This window comes from Pristiophorus japonicus, chromosome 17 (genome assembly GCF_044704955.1).
Source record: "Pristiophorus japonicus isolate sPriJap1 chromosome 17, sPriJap1.hap1, whole genome shotgun sequence".
In the NCBI taxonomy this organism is placed as follows: domain Eukaryota; kingdom Metazoa; phylum Chordata; class Chondrichthyes; family Pristiophoridae; genus Pristiophorus; species Pristiophorus japonicus.
Window position 1 is genome coordinate 25,978,633 of NC_091993.1, and position 22,826 is coordinate 26,001,458.

At 43.1% G+C, this 22,826-nt stretch overlaps 1 protein-coding gene across 2 annotated transcripts in view; it reads right to left on the minus strand.

Annotated features, from left to right (window-relative positions):
• Positions 1 to 1,348: 1,348 nt before the first annotated feature.
• The window catches only part of LOC139227620 (D-glucuronyl C5-epimerase-like), a 147,524-nt gene continuing 126,046 nt past the window's right edge, over positions 1,349 to 22,826 (minus strand). For both annotated transcript variants that reach the window (XM_070858502.1, XM_070858503.1), the window contains 2 exons: positions 5,617 to 5,862; positions 1,349 to 4,624 (listed from right to left, as the gene is read on the minus strand). In XM_070858502.1, the coding sequence (XP_070714603.1) occupies positions 3,600 to 4,624; positions 5,617 to 5,862 (1,271 nt within the window). In that variant the 3' untranslated portion in view covers positions 1,349 to 3,599. The remainder of the gene's footprint in view (positions 4,625 to 5,616; positions 5,863 to 22,826) is intronic.

Genomic DNA, 22,826 nt, shown 5'->3' on the forward strand with positions numbered 1-22,826 from the left:
CAAATCGTGGAGCCATTTCTGGAAAGTGGCAAGGCTGATTGTGCTATTTTGCTTTAATTATTATTTTTTTTGCTAGTAACATTTTAGGAAACTGAAGGTTATTGCCCGGGAACAATGAACATAGAATTTTAGACACGCAGGAATAGGATTCAAAGCCAGTAACTGCAGATTTAACAGTAGTGTGAACACTCTACATTTATGTAACAGTGGCTTAACAAAACAAACCCAACTAGGAAGCCCCTTTTTAGAAAATGTTTTATTGTACAACTTCAGTAAGCAAAGATACTCAGCACAGCAAAGATTGATCCAATCAATATTTTATATAAACATAGTAGTATATAGTCACTTTATTTGAAAAAATTATGAATTCTTGCCGTGTACAAAATGGCAAAGCTGTACTGCTGTGTGCACATTGTGCTTAACAAATGCAAATCGGTACAGCTCTACAACACTGCCTCGCCCCGTCAACAGGCAACAGTGTTCAGTAAACAGTTTATTGCATATCCAACATATGGTTCAAATCCACATGTAAAAATACAAGTTAAAATGATAAAAAATACAGTGTGAATGAAAATAGCAGCTTTCAGTGAAAGTCTTGCACATTGTCCAGACCGGGTACATCGGCACAAAGTCTACTATTGTGCTTATGTGTCATCCGTTTGCATATACCCACCTGCAGCTTACATTCTAATGCAACCAACTGACCAGAATGATTTGTAATATTATGAATTATCAGCAAGGCCTGCTCAAGTGCAGAGCAGTCTGAAAGTTGTTTTTTGAATGCTTTGGTATTGACAACACTTAAGCTCAGAAAAGATGATGTAGGACTATGAAGAGAATTCCCTTGACATTGAGGAAAAGAAACAGAATACATGTTTTAATACAACACCTTCACCAATTTCTTTACAAATAGGGAATTGAACCAGGGTGCGGCGGTAAGAAAAAAAGAAAATGTGAGTCTGCTTAACGAGAACAGTTCAGCAACAAAAAAGCTTGGATAACAAATGACAAATTATTACCCTTTAATATTTCTATCCCATCTAATTGCCAAAGTGAACACCTCTCAAATATATACTGTATAGTCAGATCAAATAGATAGCAGTTTTGCAGCGAAAAGAAATTATACACTGGTTGGACAACATACTATCCAATATAACCTGCAGCTCGACTTGCAAATAATTTGTTTTCTGCATGTTTTTCCTTTTAAAGAAGAATCGGATTTGAGCAACATACCTATAAATATTGCACGACTGATCTTATTAACATCAGCCCGTATATTTTTGGCCACTGTCTTCCACACTTCTGGCTGAAGATTGGATAATCCTTAGTAGGGAGAGGTCAATGTAAAGGGGGGGGGGGGGGGAATTGTCTAGTTTCTTTTAACTCAGTCACTAACTGTACAGAAATTTGTTCCATGTTGGTTTCACTGACTTGGATCAACTACAATTACTCGGGAATAGCAAATATCAGATCTTATAAAGCCTGCTCCATTTGTGACTAGAAATAGGATTTGGCGAACTATTAGGAGAGCTGGAAGGTGCGACTTCCAAACAATCTCATCTGTGATTGAATCAAATGGCCAACACTGAAGCAAACTCTTCATTCTATGCATCAATGTTTGTCACATCCAAACATCGGTCTGGTCCCATATATGAAAAAAGTCACTGCAAAAATTAGGCTTAAAAAGAAATCTGGACAAGATTGCCATCACCTTAATTTAGTCCATTATCAAATGGCCAAATAGTAAGGAAATCCAATTCAAGCAGTTTCCTGGATTCTAAATATACTATCCCCTTTATCCCACACCCCAGTAACTATTTTGGATCTATTTCGAGAAGGCTATAATCAATGATAAATGCTAGGGGGGGAAAAAGTCACACGTTTTGAGCAGGGGAGATACTCTAGCAACCAAAATAGTTATGAAAATATCCTTAGGTGCCTTTCACATTATCCAAATGATTTTGGCATTCAAATCCATTTCTGGGCTGGTGATATTTTATTGTTGAATGCACACTACTTTAAAATACAGTAACAATATAGCTTCAACCTCCTCCCCCACCCCTTGCTGTTTTAGTCAAGCAGTCCAGCTTTCAAATAAAGAAAATAGAACGGACAATGCAAATCTAAAAATACGAATATAATATACTTGCAATACAAACAGGCCAGTCAGCACCTAGAGATAGTTATGCGATTACTGGCCTAAAGTAGCATTCATCAAAACCAACCCAAAATCAAAGCCAAAAATCTGCCTTTTCTCTTTAAGGATGCTGACCCACTTGCTGGGCATTTTCTGTTTTTAGTCCAGGCTGAGAATGTTTGCAAACTGCAAAAAGTGGACTAGGTCCCATACAGTTGTCTCCTTAAATCAACATTCCCATTACAAGATTATTTTATCACTAGTTATCGTGGGGTGGGTGGGAAGCAATGTCCAAATCACAAATTAATTGCAATCAAACAAGACCTAAAAAGAAAAATATCCTAATTGTATGAACATAAATCACAGTAATTATTACAATGTGCCCTCAAAACAAGGTTCAATCCTAGGTTGTTACTTCACAAATGAGCCACAAATGGAGAAAGAATTCTTTATGAAGGGGGTGGGGTAAAAAGTGGTGGGGAGGCAAAAGGGTGGAAATGGCACCAACCACCATTTTAAACTTAGTGATTCCATTGGAAACCAAATTCACCCCTTGCACTGTGTTACAAGATCCACTATACATATATATTACTATACTTGTGCAGTTACATTTGAACCTTTTTGTGTGTTGTGCTTTGCTTGTGCATCAAAAGCTAAATGAGCAATAAGCTTTGAAGGACTTTTTAAAAATATACAATGGAAAAATATTCTGTGCCAGTTACAGATGAACATTTAAATGGATAAATTTTACAAAGCTCGTGCTACTCGATGTAATGTAAAAAAAAAAAGAACAGCCTCACCCCTAAATGGAAAACAACATAAAAAAACATGCCCAAACCACCTTAGGGGTCATTCACAATTTTCAACATTTCATTACGCGCAGAAATCAATATATTAGTTAGTTGCTGGGGCTAGGGAGATGGACAAGGATACAGAGTCTGTTGAGACTGGTGCCATACTCGGAATACTAAGTGAATGTTAACATCTAAAAAAAAACAAGCAACAGTACTTTTCCTACTGTTGAAAAGGTACATGATTTGATATCATCACACGGTTGCAAAAAATAAAATCAATATGATAGAAAAAAAGATCATAAAAATCACAAAGGCAGAAATAAAAGCATATACCTGTAATGCAGAGAATACCGATGACATGGATGGACTGTTGGAAAGGGGTTGAATTGGCACACAGAATTGAAAGCTTACATCACCTCCAGTTAATGACAATGTCTCCACTCACAGAAAGGCAAAGACAAACAAACGGATGTTTAGGCAGGAATAATTCTTCGCAACCATTTGATTCTTTTTATATAGTCACTGATTGTTACACTCTTAAAGTGTGCCACTAGGGAGATGGCAGGGATACAAAAGGTACTATTTGTACACTTATAAAAATGTTTAAATTAAGGAACCTTCCCTTATATATTATATGTATGATTCATATTATAATTTGGCTTTCAGCTCTAGTTGTGCTTTGCCCTCCCTCCTTTTAAATAGGACTTCCATCTCTTTAAAAATTCCTTAAAGATAGGGGCATCTTCGAATGTGCTCAGCAGTTGTAGCTGGTTGATGTGGGTGGTGTGGTAGTCCCAACGTGCCAAGTTTGGAGCTGTACCGAGCATGAAATGGCGGAGATCATAGATTGTACCTGAGCCAGTGTCATACAATGGAAGCATGGCTTTCAAAGACTCCATGCCTCGCCCATACAGTCTTTTAGCTTCTTGTCCTCGTTTCTCACCTGCAGTTTCTTTCAGGTCATATAGACCCAGTAGAGAGTATATGAAACCATTCAGAACAAAAGAGCTGGGAACAGTTGGGTATTCTTCATACCAATCATATTTATTCATAAACACTGCTTTTACCCCATGATCCTCTGACTTGAGCGTATAGGGCACTACCGCCCGTAAGGCTGAATTGAGGTACACCTGTTCCTTTGTAAGCAGATAGGCCCTTACAAGTGTAGACATGGCTTGACCTTGTGCCATGGCTGAATACCAGCCAGGCTCCAAAGACTTAAAACCCTCACCTAGCTTACGTGTCACCATAATTGGCCAGCCACCCTTTTCATCCTGATTTTTTACCAGCCAATCGCTGGCAGCAAAGAAGGCAGGCATGTGTGCCGTGGTTGTTATTGTGATGTTGTCAATGAAGCCTTTTCCCTTGGCAACCATCTTTATTACTTTCTTGGGCATTATTTTAGTCTGCTTTACAGCCTTGGTGTTGGACAAGCCAACTCCTTTCTTCAGATCAGTTACTAGATCTCTAGTAATAGTACTCCAGCTAGTCCGTGGGCCTATGCCATAGTAAATGTCTTTGTCTTTGAAGGCTATAAGTTGTGTGTTTGTGACGTAGTGAATTGTAAATAGTTGGTTCTTTTCGGTTGTCTCCAGTACCACTGAAACACTCCCATTTGTTGAGAATTTAATATCAAATGAAATGATGAAATCTTTCGCATTACCGAGCATCAGGAAAACTCCTTCCGAAGATTCTGAAAAGAAAAAAAAAATTGATTTAGTATTCAGCTGAAACTTTTATATGATACTTGAAGTGTGACGAGAGAGTGCAGCAGCTGGCTTTCTATTGGAAAGTAAAATTAGATTTGTGAAATATTCATACTATCCGTTCTACTCTTAACTCCGATCTTCAGAGAACTATCACAGCAAATGCCATACCGATGCCACATTTTACACCAGCATTTTAATATACACAGCCCAATCATTGCACATTACAGCAAACAGATTGGATTGTGTTGGAAGGCTTAACTTTGATCTCAGTGCTCAGGGCTTTCTGTAGAGTTAGATGAGGGAGATGTAGGATTTTGTAGATGCCTGGTGTTTAAAATTATTTTATCTTTAAACACCTAGGCAATTTTCAATGTGGGGGATTCCAATTTCAAATACTGGATCATCCCAATCTCCTAATTACTGTGCGAGACCCTACATTATCAAATGACTCCAGCTTTCATGATTTACATCAATGGAAAGAACCTACATACTGCAATACAGCCTTGCAACAGATTCCAACCCAACATTTACTGCACGAGTCATTGTGAATTTAAAGCATGCAGTTGGAAATTATTTTGCTTTTAAGAAAAAAATCTTAGGTTTTTCAGGTCAGATAGCTTTGAGATGTTGCCCAACAAGGGAATTAGTCTTAAAATTTTCTTAAATTAAAAAAAAAAAATCAATGCATAAATCACTTGTAAATCCATTAGTTAAGACATCCCAAGTATAAGTGGATTTGTCTGTGGCCTGCAGGGTCTGGAAATTACTTTGCCATCAATACGAGGGGAGTCTGGAATACATTACAGACTTCATAACACAGTTTGTCCTCCCTCTCTACAATGTCAAAAGCTGGAAACCTTTTCACAGCTTTGCTATGAAGATCTGAGGCTTTGGTGCTGACAATAATTACTTCATTGTCTTTCTTCTGTAACAGACACATTAATTCTAACAAGTATCGACCAGTAAGATAAAATACCTGGGGTGGTGAACTGCTTTACGCTGCTGGATCTTGTTTTGTCAAAGACTGTAGAGACTGTGCAACCCTTTGGCACAATCCAGTCATTTTGCCTTGAGCTTTTGTCTCTCTTCTCTGCAATTTCATACACTTCGGCATGTGGTGGTTTTTCAGTGAGGTTTTTGCTGTAGTGACTTAGCCCGTATTGTGCTATCTGAATAGGGTAGAAATAACCCTGAGGTCCCCACTGAGTGGACAAAGGAACACCTAAAGAAAAGAAAAATGATTAGGTTTAAAAAGTTTAAAATAACCCATGGACGAAAAGTGTTTCTGAAATACAAAAGTCAAAAGGACCTGAACATTACAGCTATATCATACCTACTTGCAGCCTGCAACAGACTTAAAAAGTAAAAGCAAGTTGATATTAAATTAAAAAGAACCAAATAAGATGCAAAAAATGCAATTTTTCCTCAATTGTTGGTTTGAATTAGATATGGCATACTTCAACAGTCAAACAAGAGTTCTGTGGGACCCATTTTTAGGTTATTGTAATTTTCTCCTTTTACAAGGCCTTCAAGCCGCAATGTCACTAAGTCACCCACTCGGCGTGCAAGCATGTTCGGTAAACATCGCCTCAGTTTGTTCAACCCTGGAATGAGAGCGAGCAAAAGTGCTAGACCTCCACTCTCAACCTTTCCCACATTTGAGTGGCTGCACTCAAAGTACTTCGTTGGCTGTAAAGCACTTTGAGAGGTCGGTAGTCGTGAAAGGCGCTATATAAATGAAAGTCTTTCTTTCTATTGGCACTGTTAATATTACAGAGTTGATTCTAGGAAACTCACCTGCATTAACTTGGCATGCTGCGCCACATGACAATTTTTATCCAAAGTTTTGATAGTATAGTTAATTTTTCTCTCTGATAGATTAACGTCTTACAAAATCTCAATGTCTATTTAGTAATTGGTCATGTAGCCAACAGAAACTAGATGCTAGAATCAGATACCAGTGACACATAATTACTCTACAACCATTTGTAACATTCTGTACAGCAATCAAAAAGGAATTTAAAGCTGGCTGCTTAATCCATATTCAATTAATATAACAAAGAATGTTGGTACCATTACTTTACTTGGAAAACATGCACTTAAGTCAATAAGCTCTAATGTGCGATTTGCTTTGAGATTTAAGATTTTTTTTATAAATGAAGTGAACTTGGTAAAGCGCCCTGGGTTGTAGCATATTACTGGTTATATTACATGGTATTTTCAGTTCCACACTGGAGAGCTTAGAGTTTAGTACACTTTATTGAATAAAGAGCTTCCATCTATATAGAGATTTTTACAACCTCAGGATGTCCCAAAATGTTTCAAAGCCAATGACTGTTATACTATAGGTACAAGGCACCGAGAGTTGACAGGATTAGAGCCTTGGAACAGACAAGAAGTTTTTCTTGCTCTTAATTAATCATCTCAAAATTGCTCCCGCCAGCAGTGACAGATTTGTAACCAACAGCAGATCACACTAGTATTATACACCTCAAAATGCTCTCAAGATACAATCCCAGGTTTTGGAAAGTCAAAATCCATAACTGTACTACTGATTGTTCTTGGAAGTGGAAAAGTTACAAAAATTTCACATCACTGTGCATTACTAAAATCCTACTGACAATGCTGTTCTATGGAATCAAGAACCTGTGGATTACGACAAGAAATAGCTTTTTTGGTGAAGTTACCTGAAGTAAGGAATCAGCTGGTTAAGGCAATGGGTAGCTGAGTCATGGTCTCAGGTCTGCACTTAAGTTAGATGATCCCAGCAGGTGCGACAACAACAACAACTTTTATTTATATAGCTCCTTTAACGTAGTAAAACATCCCAAGGCGCTTCACTGTAGTGTTATAAGTGTTACAATCCCCTGGGAGGACAGACACACCAATGTTAGCGTCCTCAGAATCGAAGCACTGATCACACTCGACCAGCTCCATTGGGCGGACCACATTGGGAGCTTTGTCAGGCATACGACCAAACAAAGTGCTCTACTCGGAACTCCTATACGGCAAGCGAGCCCAAGGTGGGCAGAGGAAATGTTTCAAAGCCTATTTGATAAAATGGAACATCCCCACCAGCACCTGGGAGTCCCTGGCCAAAGACCGCCCCAAGTGGAGGAAGTGCATCCAGGAGGGTGCTGAGCACCTCGAGTCTCATCGCCAAGAGCATGCAGAAACCAAGCGCAGGCAGCAGAAGGAGCGTGCGGCAAACCAGTCCCACCCACCCTTTCCTTCAACAAGTGTGACAGAGACTGTAATTCCCGTATTGGACTGTTCAGTCACCTTTTGGAATGGAAGTCTTCCTCGATTTCAAGGGACTGCCTATGATGATAAGACAAAATAAATTTGACACCGAGTCACATAAGAAATTATAGCAGAAGAGTTGGGTTTTAAGGAGCGTCTTAAAGGACGAGAGAGAGGTAGAGAGGCGGGGAGGTTTAGGGAGTGAGTTTCAAAGCTTAGGCCCAGGCAGCTGAAGGCACAGCCACCAATGGTTGAACAGTTAGAATCAGGGATGCTCAAGGGGGCAGAATTTGAGGAACGCAAACATCTCGTGGGATTGTGAGAACATAAGAACACAAGTAGGAGGAGCTGGATTAGGCCATATGGCCCCGTGAGCCTGCTCCGCCATTTACTATCATGGCTGATCTGATCATGGACTCAGTTCCACTTCCCCACCCGGTCCCCATAACCCTTTACTCCCTTATCGCTCAAGGGTGAGGCTGAACGAGATTACAGAGATAGGGAGGGGTCGAGGCCATGGAGGAATTTGTAAACAAGGGTGAGAATTTTGAAATTGAGGCATTGCTTAGCCGGGAGCCAATGTAGGTCAGCGAGCACAGGGGTGATGGGTGATCAGGATTTGGTGCGAGTTAAGACACTGGCAGCCTGACTGGGGGGGGGGGGGGGGAGGAGGAGGAGAGAAAGAGTTACAATTGACTGACACCTGTGTTATGAACATGAAGGACGAAGGTCATCTCAGGTCCTAACTCCGAATCACAATACAACATTCCATGCTGGAAGCGCATGTGCATTGGATGAGAACAGACTGGGCTGGACTGCAATGTTGGCAATTATTGCATCACGCATGAAGAATGGCCACTTGGGTTATTTGAGCATTTCTGAGCCTCAAGCAACAACCCAACTCGGGAGCTGTAAAGCAACATTACAGACGGCTCAAGGCTGAGGTCCAACAAAAAACCCGGGATCTAAAGAACAGGTGGCGGATAGAGAAAGTACAGGAGGTACAACAACTGGCCGACAGCCACAATATGCGAGCGCACAATGCGCATGGGCTGAAAACCGGCTTTTCCGATCTGTCAAGGACAGATCTCACGCATATCGGGAGCGAGAGCAAGGGCAAGATTGCGGTATTTACCCATATCTTGCCCAGCAAATGTCCTCAAGATTCTTATGCCTGATAAAAGCATATAAAGGCGTATAGCTTACTTTTACAGGCATAAGAGTTTAAAAACATACAAAAATGTAATTAAATTAAATTTAAAAAACACATTTTTAAAAACCCTGCCCACCACATTACATTTATTTTTAACTATAATTAAAAAAACATTTTAAAAACTTGCAAATCTTTTTTTTCTCCAAGATATTTATTAATTAAAATTAATTGAAATTAAAGTTACGTGAGGTGTGTTTTTTTTTTGTGTTTAGTGCGTTTGTTTCTTCCCCTCATTAATAGCAATGAGAACTGGTGAATACGGAGCCCTCAATACTATTAATGAGAAAGTTGTGGAATACAGTAGCTGATTGGTTGAGCAGTCACGTGACTGCATCTTCTGCGTGGGAACCTGGAGGACGGGAGCGTGCTTCACGGCGCGGGAAGAGAAGGCCTCCCCAACGGAAACCCACGCTCCTCCCGGACCACCAGATAAATGTTTCAGGTCGGAGGCAATTGCCTGCAGGAAGCCTCCGACCACAATTTCAGCCCCAAAGATACAGGTTGAACCTCCCTTATCTGGAACCCTCGGGACCTGGCCTGTTCTGGATAAGGGATTTTTCCGGACGAGGGGTGGTCATGTTAAATTGGATGGTACAGGTACTGAGCAAGAGGATATCGGGGCTGGCTGGCTGGCTTGGGACTGGGAGTGCGGCAGAGAGATCATGGGGGGGGTGGCGGGGGCGGTGGATTGAGGGGTAAGGCCAGCGATTGCGGGAGTTGGCAGCGAGGAAGGACTTCAATATGTTGGAGTTCTGCGCATGCGCCACCGGGTGGCCGGGAATGGTTCTGGGCGAGGGGTGGTTCTGGATAAGGGAGATTCAACCTGTACCATGTTTGTAAGTCAGAAGAGTCTGTCAGAATAGTATTTAACCATGTTAGATTTCTTTTGAAATTATAGGCAGAACTAACGCCCAGTTTTTTTTCTAACACTATTCATTATATTTGCTGTGGATGCTAGATACAACACATGAATACATATATTCACTAGAAACTGTCACAAAATAAATCCATGAGTACACCAACTGCATGCTCCTGATGTTGACGACTGTGGCAAACACTAGCATATTTGTAATAAATGGCACTTGGCAGAACTTGTCAAAATACAGAATGGAGTAAGCATCTTTATCGAATTTCTGTATTGAGAAATGAAGTACCAACAACTGCTTCAACAGGACTTTAACTATGAAACAGTATCTAAACCCTCAAGAGGATCTAACCGGACCCAATCAATAGCTTTGTTTCATAACACTAATTCCAAACTCAATGTTGTTTATTACAGCACTTCTACAGAACATGCTGCATTTTTCAGTCAACCTGTTTTATCATTAGCCACAACAAGCAATTATACATGACAAATGGCTATGCTCCAAAAGAACTAAATTACTATTATAATAGATACAGAGAAGCCAAGAGGTGGTGGCACTCACTGTTGGTGTAGGAATTTAAAATGAGAATTTATTTGGATTCCCGGTCCAAAGTTCAGGAATCTAATATTGGCATCATAGAATCACAAGGAGAGAAAATGTCCATCGAGAAATGTCGTTTGCCCTCAGAACTGCTGCACACTGTCAGTTGAACAGAATGTCGGACTTAATAAATGCACATACTAGTGACCTCTAGTATTAGATAGGGCAGATCAAAGAAATAATGAAAATGGCACTTTCTTGGCCATTGAGTGAATGAGCATCAAAGAGCAGCCTCCAACTTGAAAAGGCCTACAACATACATGCAGGCAATGACCTGACATCAGAAATCACAGTGCAAGTGCATCCCTCCCCCAGCCAAAGTTCCTTCCTTACCCCAGTGAAGTGTTGCCTCACCCAGCGAAGTCCCTTACTGCACCCGGGGAGAGAGAGAGGAAAGAGTTGGGCGGAAGCATGCGCAGAAAGCTTTAATACAAATTTCGGGTGAGGGGGGTGGAGTCAGGAGGACGTATACGCAGAAAGCGCCAATACAAATAGTCACTTTGAATATTTATCCCTCAATCAACACAACAAAAAACAGATTATCCGGTCATTATCACATTGCTGTGTGTGGGAGCTTGCTGTGGGCACATTGGCTGTCGTGTTTCCCACATTACAACAGTGACTACACTCCAAAAGTACTTCATTGGCTGTAAAGCACATTGAGATGCCAAGTGGTCGTGAAAGGCACTATATAAATCCAAGTCTTTCTTTCTTACTTGTTGGTACCCTAAGCTCGCTTTCATGGATACGTGGCTTGTTTGTACACTTAACGTAAAAAAAATAGGTTTGTATTTATACACTAACTGTTCACAAGCCCATCTGTATAATACCTGCACAGATTGAGTGTCCGAAATCCGTAGTTCCGAAATTCAGAATGTTCTGGATTCCGGACCGATCCATGGTGGGGCCGTCCAGAAACCGAAAAATGTTCTGAAATCTGGACTCTCCCACTTCGGCCGCTCCACTCCCCCCCACCCCCCGTTACCTCAGCCGCCCAACCCCCCCCCCCCCAGCCCCGTCCAGGCAAAGACATTCCAAAATCTGGAAATACCCGGGATCCGGAACAGACTCGGTCCCGAGGTTTCCGGATTTCGGATGTCACACCTGTAGTTGTAATAAATGGCAGTCATCAGCTCCGGTCATGGCCCAAAGCAGAGGGGACAGCAGAAGTAGTTCCGCAAAAAAGTTAATGCCAGGGCACTTAGAGACCCAGCTAAGAGAGCCCGATGCAGCCAGCGCCTCACAGCCAATTTGCCATGCCTTGATGACTCTGAGATGCTGAATGCTCAGAGCGCTTGGTCTGCCCTCCAGGGCTCTATAACCAGTGCCTGTGAAGAGACACTTGGTCACTCAACCAGAAAACACCAGGGCTGGTTTGATGAAAATGATCAAGAGAGTGAAGAACTAATAGAAACATAGAAAATAGGTGCAGGAGTAGGCCATTCGGCCCTTCTAGCCTGCACCGCCATTCAATGAGGCTGAACATGCAACTTCAGTACCCCATTCCTGCTTTCTCGCCATACCCCTTGATCCCCCTAGTAGTAAGGACTACATCTAACTCCTTTTTGAATATATTTAGTGAATTGGCCTCAACAACTTTCTGTGGTAGAGAATTCCACAGGTTCACCACTCTCTGGGTGAAGAAGTTTCTCCTCATCTCGGTCCTAAATTGCTTACCCCTTATCCTTAGACTGTGACCCCTGGTTCTGGACTTCCCCAACATTGGGAACATTCTTTCTGCATCTAACCTGTCTAGACCAGTCAGAATTTTAAACGTTTCTATGAGATCCCCTCTCATTCTTCTGAACTCCAGTGAATACAAGCCCAGTTGATCCAGTCTTTCTTGATATGTCAGTCCCGCCATCCCGGGAATCAGTCTGGTGAACCTTCGCTGCACTCCCTGAATAGCAAGAATGTCCTTCCTCAGGTTAGGAGACCAAAACTGAACACAATACTCCAGGTGTGGCCTCACCAAGGCCCTGTACAATTGTAGTAACCACCTCCCTGCCCCTGTACTCAAATCCCCTCGCTATGAAGGCCAACATGCCATTTTCTTTCTTAACCGCCTGCTGTACCTGCATGCCAACCTTCAATGACTGATGTACCATGACACCCAGGTCTCTTTGCACCTCCCCTTTTCCAAATCTGTCATATTCAGATAATAGTCTGTCTCTCTGTTTTTACCACCAAAGTGGATAACCTCACATTTATCCACATTATACTTCATCTGCCATGCATTTGCCCACTCACCTAACCTATCCAAGTCACTCTGCAGCCTCATAGCATCCTCCTCGCAACTCACACTGCCGCCCAACTTAGTGTCATCCGCAAATTTGGAGATATTACATTTAATCCCCTCGTTTAAATCATTAATGTATAGTGTAAACAGCTGGGGCCCCAGCACAGAACCTTGCGGCACCCCACTAGTCACTGCCTGCCATTCTGAAAAGTACCCATTTACTCCTACTCTTTGCTTCCTGTCTGACAACCAGTTCTCAATCCACGTCAGCACACTACCCCCAATCCCATGTTCATTAACATTGCACATTAATCTCTTGAGTGGGACCTTGTCGAAAGCCTTCTGAAAGTCCAAATACATCACATCAACTGGTTCTCCCTTGTCCACTCTACTGGAAACATCCTCAAAAAATTCCAGAAGATTTGTCAAGCACGATTTCCCTTTCACAAATCCATGCTGACTTGGACCTATCATGTCACCTCTTTCCAAATGCGCTGCTAGGACACCCTTAATAATTGATTCCATCATTTTACCCACTACCGATGTCAGGCTGACTGGTCTATAATTCCCTGTTTTCTTTCTCCCTCCTTTTAAAAAAAAAAGTGGGGTTACATTGGCTACTCTCCACTCCGTGGGAACTGATCCAGAGACAATGGAATGTTGGAAAATGACTGTCGATGCATCCGCTATTTCCAAGGCCACCTCCTTAAGTACTCTGGAATGCAGTCCATCAGGTCCTGGGGATTTATCGGCCTTCAATCCCATCAATTTCTTCAACACAATTTCCCGACTAATAAGGATTTCCCTCAGTTCCTCCTTCTTACTAGACCCTCTGACCCCTTTTATATCTGAAAGGTCGTCTGTGTCATCCTTAGTGAATACCGAACCAAAGTACTTGTTCAATTGGTCCGCCATTTCTTTGTTCCCCGTTATGACTTCCCCTGATTCTGACTGCAGGGGACCTGCGTTTGTCTTCACTAACTGTTTTCTCTTTACATATCTATAGAAGCTTTTGCAGTCCATCTTAATGTTTCCTGTAAGCTTCCTCCCGTACTCTATTTTTCCTGCCCTAATTAAATCCTTTGTCCTCCTCTGCTGAGTTCTAAATTTCTCCCAGTCCCCGGGTTCGCTGCTATTTCTGGCCAATTTGTATGCCACTTCCTTGGCTTTAATACTATCCCTGATTTCCCTTGATAGCCACGGTTGACCCACCTTCCCTTTTTTATTTTTACGCCAGACAGCGATGTACAATTGTTGTAGTTTACCCATGCGGTCTCTAAATGTCTGCCATTGCCCTTCCACTGTCAACCCCTTAAGTATCATTTGCCAATCTATCCTAGCCAATTCACGCTCCTTCAACGTTACCCTTCTTTAAGTTCTGGACCATGGTCTCTGAATTAACTGTTTCACTCTCCATCCTAATGTAGAATTCCACCATATTATGGTCACTCTTCCCCAAGGGACTCGAGATTGCTAATTAATTCTCTCTCATTACACAACACCCAGTCTAAGATGGCCTCCTCCCTAGTTGGTTCCTCGACATATTGGTCTAGAAAACCATCCCTTATGCACTCCAGGAAATCCTCCTCCACCATATTGCTTCCAGTTTGGTTAGTCCAATCTATATGCATATTAAAGTCACCCATGATAACTGCTACACCTTTATTGCATGCACCCCTAATTTCCTGTTTGATGCTCTCCCTAACATCACTACTACTGTTTGAAGGTCTGTACACAACTTCCACTAATGTTTTTTGCCCTTTGGTGTTCTGCAGCTCTACCCATATAGATTCCACATTATCCAATAGATCGCAAGCGCAAAGCATTTCTGAGCATCAAGCAACAGCCCAACTTGGGAGCTGCAAAACAACATTACAGATGGCTCAAGGCTCAGGTCCAACAAAAAACTCGGGACCTAAAGAACAGGTGATGGATGGAGAAAGCACAGGAGATACAACAACTGGTCGACAGCCACGATATGAGAGGATTCTTCGCTGCAGTCAAGGCCACCTATGGGTCAAACTCCCAAGGTCTCACCCCACTCCTGGCCAAGAACAAGGAAACACTCATCAAGGACACCGAGGCTGTCAGGGCCCGATGGAAGGAGCATTTTGAAGATCTCCTCAATCGACACTCTGCCTTTGACTCGAGTGTTCTCGATTCCATCTCACAGCATGCGACCCGCCATCAACTCAGTGAAACTCCAACGTTGCACAAGGTAGGCAAAGCCATAAAATAACTTAACAAGGTGCGGATGGAATCCCTTCTGAGGCGCTAAAATATGGCGGAGTGGTGCTGTTGGCGCGGATACATGACCTCATCTCTCTCATCTGGAGGGAGGAGAGCATGCCGGGAGATCTGAGAGATCCAGTGATTGTGATCATTTTTAAAAAGGGGGACAAGTCCGACTGCGGCAACTGCAGGGGAATCGCCCTGCTTTCAGCCACTGGGAAAGTTGTCGCTCAAGTTCTACTCAATCGTCCTCTCCCTGTGGCCGAGGAGCTCCTCCTGGAATCACAATGCGGATTTCGTCCCCTACGGGACACAACAGACATGAATCTTTGCAGCACGCCAATTGCAGGAAAAATGCAGGGAGCAGTGCCAACCCTTATACATGTCTTTTTTCGATCTTACAAAGGCCTTTGACACTGTCAACCGTGAGGGTTTATGGAGCATCCTCCTCCGTTTCGGATGCCCCCAAAAGTTTGTCAACATCCTTCGCCTGCTTCACAATGACATGCAGGCCGTGATCCTTACCAACGGTTCCATTACAGACGCAATCCACATCCGGACCGGGGTCAAAGAGGGCTGCGTTATCGCTCCAACCCTCTTCTCAATCTTCCTCGTCGCTGTGCTCCACCTCACAATCAACAAGCTCCCCACTGGAGTGGAACTAAACTACAGAACCAGTGGGAAGCTGTTTAACCTACGCCGCCTCCAGGCCAGATCCAAGATCACCCCAACCTCTGTCGTTGAGCTGCAGTATGCGGACGACGCCTTACTCTGCACATTCAGAGGCTGAACTCCAGGATATAGTCAATGTATTCACTGAGGCATATGAAAGCATGGGTCTTGCACTTAACATCCGTAAAACAAAGGTTCTCCAGCAGCCTGTCATCGCCGCACAGCACTGCCCTCCAATCATCAAGATCCACGGAGCGGCCCTGGACAACGTGGACCATTTCTCATATCTCGGGAGTCTCTCATCAACAAAGGCAGACAGTGATGCGGAGATTCAGCATCGTCTCCAGTGCACCAGCGCAGCCTTCGGCCGTCTGAGGAAAAGAGTGTTTGAAGACCAGGCCCTCAAATCTACCACCAAGCTCATGGTCTACAGGGCTGTAGTAATACCCGCCCTCTTGTATGTAGCTGAGGCATGGATGATGTATAGAAGGCACCTCAAGTTGCTGGAGATATATCACCAACGATGTCTCCGCATGATCCTGCAAATCCCCTGGGAGGGCAGGCGCACCAACATCAGTGTCCTTGACCAGGCTAAGATCCCCAGTATTGAAGCACTGACCACATTCGATCAGCTTCGCTGGGCAGGCCACATAGTACGCATGCCAGATACGAGACTCCCTAAGCAAATGCTTTATGCGGAGCTCCTTCATGGTAAACAAGCCAAAGGAGGACAGCGGAAACGTTATAAGGACACCCTCAAAGCCTCGCTGGTAAAGTGCGACATCACCATTGACACCTAGGAAACCCTGGCCGCAGACCGCCCGAGGTGAAGAAAGTCCATCCAGGAGGGCGTTGAGCTCTTTGAGTCTCAACGCAAAGAGCATGAAGAGGCCAAGCGCAGGCAGTGGAAGGTGCGCACGGCAAACCAGCCCCACTGACCCCTTCCCTCGACGAATGTCTGTCCCACCTGTAACAGGGTCTGTGGCTCTCGTATCGGACTGTTCAGCCATCAAAGAACTCAGTTTGGGAGTGGAAGCAAGTCTTCCTCGATTCCGAGGGTCTGCCTATGATGATGAATAAATGCCAGTTTAATCTCCACATCCATCACAGTAAATACTGGAACTGCATTCTAAACATGCGCTACAATTCAGTCAAATTATACAAATGCGTTCCTTTTCTGATTACTTCAAAATCATGGTTTATCCTACTTGGCTGACTAGATTCAAATTTTTAGCATGTCCGTGTAATTGATATCATGTTTACTGACTTCATGGGGTCTAGTGTTTTATCAACGCATGAAGATTTTAGTCACAGATTGGCCAACCAATGTAGAGTTGATTTAGTTCTGGAATTGGTGTTTAAGTTTGGTTTCTTGTATAAATTAATGATGAAACATCTGCGTGTTGCTCAGTTTCCATAATTATAACCATGTTCAGTCAACAAAACTCAGCTAGGTTTGGCCACACTTCAGAATTTCGTTTAGAAAAATCCTCGATTTTATAGAATAAATGGTTGGGAGAGAGCAATTACATCATAAAAAAAGAGGTTCAGAAAACATTAAACTGCAAGTGAAGTTCCAATGGTTTGTCATTGTTGCTGTTTTGAAGTTTTTTTTAACCCCGACTGTTGTGTCACAGGGAGCATTAGCACCCAGGATGCTCCATTCAACTGATGCCCAATGACACATATACAGAAGGACCAAGTATGTCACAATCTCAGTGCAAGATAAGAATATAATCTACAGAGCAAGCTTTTGGGAAACAAGGTATTAAAAAATAACCACTCTGTATAACAAACCAACCCATGTTCCACCATTGCATAATTGAAACTACAAACCCAAGCAGTAAATCGGTTGCTATTTTGCAAATTCATGGTAATTGGGACAATGCAGTGCTTAGACCATATTGCAATTGCAATTAGTAAAACACTAATATTTGCACAAATTAGTCAGAGCTAACCTAGCAGCTGTAGTACTCACAATATGCATCCCTGCAATAAAATTATAAAAGTAAAGCCCAAGTAGGGGATGTTTGAGAGCCAGTTTAAAAACATGGATCAGTTTCTTTACAAAAGATTTACCATTCACAAAATCCTGGGAGTAGACGTTCAAAAATGCAGAATATTTGAATATAAGTGATTACACCAATTTGAGGTCACCAACAAACATGCAACTGCATTTATTCAATAAATTCATGCCTTAAACTCTCATTAATGTTTATTCTTTCAGTGAGACAGCTCAGCTTCATTATCCTACCTAGTAATTCCTAGTAATGCCATTTACAGAAAATAAATCAAAATGCACAAAGTGCTCAAAAAAACCCCCTTGAAAATACGAATAGGAATTGTAGATTTTTTTTAAAACTTCATTTTCTGACAAGTCTCAGAGGCAACTGTGCAAGCCTTTCCAGCTTTGGCACGCTTAAAAAAGATGGCAACGAACAGGTATGCATGCAACAAAGGGGGTCATTTTAACCCCCAAAAGCAGGTGGGTTTGGGTTGGGTGGGAGGTAAAAACGTTAAAAATTTCAAACAGCAACCCAACCCACACTCTTGTGGTTTTAGCTGAGACAGGACTTGCAAGGGCCAGGCAACAATCCGTTCTTGCGCTGGTCAGTCGTTGAAACCTTTTAAGGAGGCTGCATGCCTTCATTTTAACAAGGTTTGTATTTTTTTTTACTGCTGTTAAAGAATCATAGAATAGTACAACACAGAAAGAGGCCATTCGGCCCATCAAGTCTGCACCGGCTCTTTCGAAGAGCAACCCAATTAGTCCCACTCCCCCGCTCTTTCCCCATATCCCTGCAATCAAGTATTTATCGAATTCCCTTTGAAGCCTACTATTGAATCTTCATCCGCCACCCTATCAGGCAGTGCATTCCAAATCCTAACCACTCATTGTGTTTTTCCTCATGTCGCCTTTGTTTTTCTTGCCAATCACCACAAGTCTGTGCCCTCTGGTTAGCGACCCTTCAGCCATTGGAAATAGTTTTTTTTTTTATTTACTCTATCTAAAGCCTTCATGATTTTAAACACCTCTATCAAGTCTCCTCTTGGCCTTCTCTGCTCCAAGGAGAACAACCCTAGCATCTCCAGGTTATCCACATAACTTTAACCCCTCATCCCTGGAACCATTCTAGTAAATCTCTTCTGTACCCTCGCCAAAGACTTCACTACCGTCCTAAAGTTCATTTCTATCTTCCTCGGTGTTTACTACAGAGTCATCTGCAAATTTTGAAACGGTGTCCTATATCCCCAAGTCATTAATGTATATCAAAAACAGCTGTGGTTCGAGTACTGAACCCCGAGGAACTTCATTGTATACTGTTGTAAGGCTGACTTGCTCTTTTCGCTTCGTTGCTTTAAACATCGAATTGCACACACACTCAGTTGTAGTAAAGGCAGGATCGGGTCTTTTATTTAGACATTCATACTAAACAAACTCTCTGCTTGCAAAGGTAGCTCTCCAAGCAGCACCTTTCGAGATTCCAGTGTCACTGGTGTCCGTGTGTGTGTGTGTGAGAGAGATAAAAGCCAGTTCCATCCCTTTATACCTAAAAAGCCTTTCAACTCTTATTTCTTTGCATTTAGACAATCATGGCTAACTGATTTCTGAATTACTTTACACAAAACAGATTATTTAACATACAGATGTCATCAAATAGTAACAAGGTACTCAAATACAGAATGTCATGAATTCATCATCATATCATCACCATAGGCAGTCTCTCGGAATCGAGGAAGACTTGCTTCCACTCCTGAAGTGAGTTCTTTGGTGGCTGAACAGTCCAATACGAGAGCCACAGACTCTGTCACAGGTGGGACAGTCGTTGAGGGAAGGGGTGGGTGGGACTGGTTTGCCGCACGCTCTTTCCGTTGTCTGCTCTCGATTTCTGCATGTTCATGGCGTTGAGACTCGAGGTGCTCAGCGCCCTCCCGGATAAACTTCCTCCACTTAGGGCGGTCTTGGGCCAGGGACTCCCAGGTGTGAATGGGGATGTCGCACTTTATCAGGGAGGCTTTGAGGGTGTCCTTATAACCTTTCCTCTGCCCACCCGTGGCTCGTTTGCCGTGAAGGAGTTCCGAGTAGAGCACTTGCTTTGGGAGTCTCGTGTCTGGCATGTGGAATATGTGGCCTGCCCAGCGGAGCTGATTGAGTGTGGTCAGTGCTTCAATGCTGGGGATGTTAGCCTGAATGAGGACGCTGATTACTATTATAGTAACAAGGTACACTCAAATACACATCGTTTAACATACAGAGGATGCCATCAAATAGCAACAAGGTACTCAAATAATTAACATACAACTACTCATTTCAATGGCTAAAAGGCACCATATATTCTAGCAGCCTGTTTTAATCCAATCTTGAATCTTCCAACTTTTAACCCTTTCGATCTCCAGACCGCGCTGAAGCGAAGAGTTCAGAAATGCAGGCTTGTGCTCCCACATATACCTCCCTCCAATCCGAAAAACCAATTACAACTCTTTGTTTTCTATCCCTTAGCCAGTTTTGTACTCACACTGCTACTGTCCTTTTTATTCCATGGGCTTCAATTTTGCTAACAAGCCTAATATGAGAGACTTAAAAAAAAAAGCACCTTAATAAAGTCCATATACACAACATAACTGCACAGCACTTATCCACCATCTCTGTTACCTCAGCAGAAAAGTTAGTCAAATACAATTTGCCCGTAACAAATTTGTGCTGGCTCTCCTTTATTAGTCCATACTTGTCCAAGTGGCTGTTAATTTTCTCCTGGATTATTATTTCTCAAAGCTTCCCCACCAGACGTTAAACTGACTGGCCTGTAATTGGCAGGTTTATCCTTCTCCCTTCTTTGAACAAGGGTGTAGCATTTGCAATCCTCTAGTCTTTTGTATCCAAGGAGGATTGGAAGATTGTGGCCAGCACCTCCGCAATTTCTACCCTTACTTCCCTCAGCAACCTAGGGTGTATCCAATCCAGACCAGGTGACTTATCCACTTTAAATACCGTCTGCCTTCCTAGTACCTCCCGTCTAATCTTAATCTTATCCAGTATCCCGACAATCTTCTCGTTTACCATGGGCCTGAAATTGTGCTCCCCACGGGTGCGTACGAAGTGAGCAGGCGCCCGTGGGATCCCCGCAAGTTCCGGGTTTAAGCGCATGCGAAGCACATGTGCCTAAACCTGGCATTTGTGATCTGTCAATTTTTGACAGATCGCACGCATGCAAGAGAAAACTGCCTCCGCGGGCGGAGAGTTGAGCTATTTGCCCAACTCCTGTCCAACGAATGTTCTTCAAATTCTTACGCTGGTAAAAGCAGGCTTGCTTTTATACAAATGCTTGCTTTTGTCAGCGTACGAGTTTAAAAAAAAATAGAAAAATAAAATTTTATATTAAAAATCCTGTCCATTACGGAAAGTTTATTTTTAGCCGTTAAAACATTTACATTTTTTTCAAAAAAATACATTTGTATAAAATATTTAATTAAATTACATTTTAATTAATTTTAAATATGTAATGTGTATTTTCAGTGTTTGTGTTTTTGGAGGTATTCCCATTTATACTTATAGTAATTCCATATGTACGGAGCTGCCATAAGTATGAATGGGGATCCCCCTACTCCGATAGGTTGGGCCGGCCCACGTGATCCCAGAGATCCGTACGATCCTGGGATACGTGGGCCCCTATGCTGGCACTTTGCGTCGAGCCCCAGGAGCGCAAGTCACCGAACCTCCAGGTACTTTCGTAGAAATTATTGTGGTCGAAGGCATGCGATTCTGGGCCCATATCTTTGGCAAAAACCTCTTTCTTGGTAAACACTGATGCAAAGCACTCATTGAATACCTCGTCCAGGTTTCCCGGGCCTTTGGAAACCCGGAAGGCAAAAGGAGGCGAGAAGGACCGGATCCATAGGCAAGTGTCTTTACAGCATTGCTTATGGGCCTGGAGGAGGAATGTTTCTTCCAGCCCAACAAGCTTACCCTGCAAACCCCCAATCATCTGTCAGCTTCCCCGACTTCCACTGGTGCGTCAGCATTTCAGTTTTCATGGGCCCAAGTTTCAGCCTCAGTTGCTCCTGATTTTTTGGAGCAACTGATGTCGAACGGAGTATCTTAGGAATTCAAATTCTCGGTATTTAGTTTGCTCCAGTTCTAGTCAGTTAGAACAGTTTCAGTTTGGAACAGAATTTTTTTTTCAAAAGGGGGCATGTCCGGCCACTTACGCCTGTTTTCAAAGTTTTGGCAGTGAAAACTTACTCCAAACAAACTTAGAATGGAGTAAGTGAAGATTTTTGTATGCTCGAAAAAACCTTGTCTACACTTTAGAAAATCAGGCGTAGGTTACGGGGGGGGGGGGTTTAAAAGGGAAGTTTACAAAAATTAAACACTTCAGTTTTACAAATAAAGAGCCATCATCAATAATAAATGATAAAAACATCAATAAATCAACCAATAAATCAATAAAAAAAAATTAATAAGAAATAATTTATTTTTCAAATCAATAAATAAAACATTTTCTACTTACCGACTGCAGCACTGGGAGCTCTCCAAGTGTGCTGGGATGTCTCCCCCCTCCCCCCCCCAGTGTGTCTCTATCTCTGTCTGTGTTTCTGTCAGCGAGGGGAGGGGGGAGCAGGGGGATGGGAGGGGAGGGAGGGAGGCAGAAGGGGAGGGAGGGATGGGGGTGAGAAGGGGAAAGGAGAAGTGGGGGGAAAGGAGAAGGAGGGGGAGGGAAAAGGAGAAGGAGGGGGAGGGAAAAGGAGAAGGAGGGGGAGGGAAAAGGAGAAGGAGGGGGAGGGAAAAGGAGAAGGAGGGGGAGGGAAAAGGAGAAGGAGGGGGAGGGAAAAGGAGAAGGAGGGGGAGGGAAAAGGAGAAGGAGGGGGAGGGAAAAGGAGAAGGAGGGGGAGGGAAAAGGAGAAGGAGGGGGAGGGAAAAGGAGAAGGAGGGGGAGGGAAAAAGAGAAGGAGGGGGAGGGAAAAGGAGAAGGAGGGGGAGGGAAAAGGAGAAGGAGGGGGGGGGGGGGAGAGAAGAGAGGAGGCTGAACGGAGCGGGCCCAAGACTTCGGGCAGGGCCCGTCCCCAGCATCAGATTTACAGGTAGGTGGCGTTGGGTCAGGTCGGGTCCGGGGTCGGGAGCG